Source organism: Elaeis guineensis, chromosome 12, assembly GCF_000442705.2.
Source record: "Elaeis guineensis isolate ETL-2024a chromosome 12, EG11, whole genome shotgun sequence".
NCBI lineage: Eukaryota > Viridiplantae > Streptophyta > Magnoliopsida > Arecales > Arecaceae > Elaeis > Elaeis guineensis.
Window position 1 is genome coordinate 15,989,516 of NC_026004.2, and position 3,512 is coordinate 15,993,027.

The window sequence follows — 3,512 nt, forward strand, 5'->3', positions numbered from 1 at the left end:
GAGATCAAGAAAGAATTCAGAAGAATGGTGTGAAAGTAAACCTAAATTAGTACATAATACTTGCACAATTATCTCATGAGCATATAGATATATTACTACGATTCTATTATTCCTATGTATCGCTTGACTCACGTATATGCATGTGTGCATGGATTCAGTGAATCAGGGATTGGCAACGTTAGCATTCTTCGGTGTTGGTGTAAACTTGGTTTTGTTCCTGACAAGAGTGCTACAACAAAATAATGCTGATGCAGCAAACAACGTCAGTAAATGGACAGGAACTGTGTATATCTTCTCCCTTGTTGGCGCCTTCCTTAGTGACTCATACTGGGGAAGATACAAGACTTGTGCCATCTTCCAAGTCATCTTTGTGTTTGTAAGTGATCCAAATTATATGCTCTCCATTCTCTCACATAAAACTATAAAAAAAGGTTTCACAAATCAACACAAAGCTATATAGAAACCAAACATCTACACATGTATTCCCAAATAAGATCGAATACTCATCATATTTAGGTTGTAAATTTAGGGAACCTAGATAAGAAATCAAAAAAGAAGTTGCTACTATCTGTGAAACACCACATCATTACAAAACTATCATACCAGATTTAATATAATCACACTAGCTAACACTACGTATCTCAAAGAATCCCCATACATTTGCTTAACAGCTGCTAATACTTTTTGTATTTGCTTGCTCCTCTTGGCTGGCAGGGCTTGGTGCTGCTATCCTTGTCTTCGTACCTCTTTCTACTGAAGCCCTCTGGCTGTGGAGATGAGGACACCTTATGTGGGCCCCACTCAAGGCTGGAGGTTGGTGTGTTCTACCTCTCTACCTACCTCATTGCCCTTGGGAATGGTGGGTACCAGCCCAACATAGCCACCCTTGGGGCTGACCAGTTTGATGAGGAGGATCCAGTTGAGGCGCACTCCAAAGTGTCATTCTTTAGCTTCTTCTACCTGGCCCTCAACTTGGGGTCCCTCTTCTCCAACACTTTCTTGGGCTACTTTGAGGATAAAGGCATGTGGGCCTTGGGCTTTTGGGCCTCAGCGGGTTCAGCATTTGTAGCCTTGGCCCTATTCCTTGGTGGGACCCCTAGGTACAGGCACTTCAAGCCAAGTGGCAACCCCTTCTCTAGGGTTTGCCGGGTTATCGTGGCAGCGTTGAGGAAATGGAGGGTCAAGATACCACCGGGTGGCGGCAATCTATATGAGGTTGATAGCAAGGAGCTAGCAGCAGCTAATGGGGGGAGAAAGATGCTTCACACCAAGGGTTTCAAGTAAGTTTATATTACTTGGTTACAAATGAAGATTATTGCATCGATCCAAGTTAAGACTTGGAATGCGCATTAGAAATTTTTAGGTAAATGGATGGAAGATAGCATCACTCTGGACTAGCAAATTAACTATCTATATGTTACTACATGCAAGGTTTCTGGATCGAGCTGCATTTATCGATTCTGACAATAATATCATCCTCCAAGATCGATCGATCCCTCGGGACACATGGAGCCTCTGCACCATCACCCAAGTGGAAGAGGTGAAGTGCGTCCTTCGGCTGATCCCCATATGGCTGACCACCATCCTCTACTCCGTCGTGTTCACGCAAATGGCCTCCCTCTTCGTCGAACAAGGCGATGCGATGAACACCACCATTGCAGGCTTCAGAATCCCTCCTGCAAGCATGTCGGCCTTCGACATCCTCAGTGTTGCAGTCTTCATCCTTTTCTACCGCAGGCTCCTCACTCCGCTCGTGTCCAAACTCAAGAAGGAACCCAAAGGACTCACCGAGCTGCAGCGCATGGGGATCGGTCTGATCATCGCCATCATGGCGATGATTGCAGCTGGAATGGTTGAGATATTTAGGTTGAAGCATGTGTGCAAAGGGTGCAAAGATAAGAGCTCTCTTAGCATCTTATGGCAAATCCCTCAGTACACGTTGATTGGAGCTTCTGAGGTGTTCATGTATGTGGGACAGTTGGAGTTCTTCAATGATCAGGCTCCAGATGGATTGAAGAGCTTTGGGAGTGCACTTTGCATGACTTCAATATCACTAGGAAACTATGTGAGCAGCCTCCTTGTGACGATCGTGATGAAGATCACAGCAGAGGATAACAGGCCAGGGTGGATACCAGGGAACCTTAACAAAGGGCATATGGATAGGTTCTACTTTCTCTTGGCAGCCCTCACTAGTGCAGACTTTTTGGTGTATGTGGCTTGTGCTAGATGGTACAAGTGCATCAAGCTAGAAGGGAGATCTAGGGATGATGAGGAGGATTATAGTGTCTGATGTGTTCATTATATATAAGATGGACATTTTGGATAGGTAGAAGAAAAGCAAGGTATAAAATAATTGGGCTGAGGGTCATTGCATTCAAAAAACTGGTTTATAAAGAGAAACAACTGCATGGATGGAGTCCATTTTCCCTCAAGTTTATTCTTGATTAACCTTGATTGAGGATAATTTTGTTGGATGTGGGTGTCTAAGGAGAATTTTACTGCAATGCTTCAGAGAATGTATGGTTGGTTTATGGGGGGGGAAATGTTTTAGGTGTTGATGTGGGTTTGTAAGGGAGAGGGGCAGGAAGATGACATGATGCACTGCCTAATTCTCTGGAGACCAAGTGATTGTCATGGTTAATTTCTAAAAGGTTCTTTTGGTGTATCTAATTAATGATTTGTTTCTTCATTAAAAGTTCTTTAATCATTTGTCATATCCATTCAAGAAAGTTATGGTATTTTATCTTTTAATCTCTTCCCCCCCCCCCCCAAAAAAAAAGGTTCTCTGTAAACTGTCTCACAAAATATTGGCTGACACTCTTTTTTATGTTTAAAGATAAAAGGGCGGTCATGATGTATTGTCACTTAATGAAGACAAAAAGGGTGAAGCTAAAATTTTTATACCATAATGCTTCAAATGGTCAAATGGTTTGAACAAAGATGTTTCGTGGATGCATCAGGCATGTGAACTTAATGATTCCAATATTGCATATCCATATTCAATTGTATCATTTTGCCGAAAAAATGGCCAAGACAATGAAAGGTAAATATATTAGAACTACATGCAACTCCCATGACCGATTGCAATGATAGCAAGTGATTTTACCAAAACTCTATACATTGAGTGTGTATTTGGTTCGTGGCTAGAATTGAAATCAAAATACATTGCAATAGAAATTGGAATAGTCAAATCTCCCAATGCATTTGGCTCGTGATCAAAATCGAAATTGGAATGAATGTTGAATATTAGAAGTGAGTAGGGATTAAATTTTGATAAATTGAAATATTCCTATCTCCTCTGGAATTAGAATGGGAATGACTCTCCCACCAATCAAATAGTTGAAATAGAAGTTACTTATTCCTATTCTTATTTCAGAGTCCACCTCCCACCAACCAAACATGCCCTAGATTAGAGAGAGAGAGAGAGAGAGGCTTTCATCTCGGTTGTTTTTGTTAGAGGTCCACACCAAGATGGTATTTGGAGAGAGAGAGAGAGAGAATATATATAACCG

At 41.8% G+C, this 3,512-nt stretch overlaps 1 protein-coding gene across 1 annotated transcript; it reads left to right on the top strand.

Moving 5' to 3' along the window:
• Nucleotides 1–66: 66 nt before the first annotated feature.
• LOC105055007 (protein NRT1/ PTR FAMILY 7.3) lies at nt 67–2,756 on the top strand. The gene is made up of 3 exons (XM_073247083.1): nt 67–376; nt 715–1,280; nt 1,432–2,756. The coding sequence occupies exons 1-3, from the start codon at nt 137–139 to the stop codon at nt 2,288–2,290; spliced, it is 1,665 nt and encodes a 554-aa protein (XP_073103184.1). The 5' UTR covers nt 67–136; the 3' UTR covers nt 2,291–2,756.
• The last annotated feature ends 756 nt before the right edge of the window (nt 2,757–3,512 follow it).

Bases quoted from the DNA above. Each gene is read 5' to 3' on its own strand.
- LOC105055007 (XM_073247083.1), top strand. From the start codon at position 137: ATGCATGTGTGCATGGATTCAGTGAATCAGGGATTGGCAACGTTAGCA. The intron at 377-714 runs GTAAGTGATCCA...CTTGGCTGGCAG, and splicing joins TCCAAGTCATCTTTGTGTTT to GGCTTGGTGCTGCTATCCTT. The intron at 1,281-1,431 runs GTAAGTTTATAT...ACTACATGCAAG, and splicing joins CTTCACACCAAGGGTTTCAA to GTTTCTGGATCGAGCTGCAT.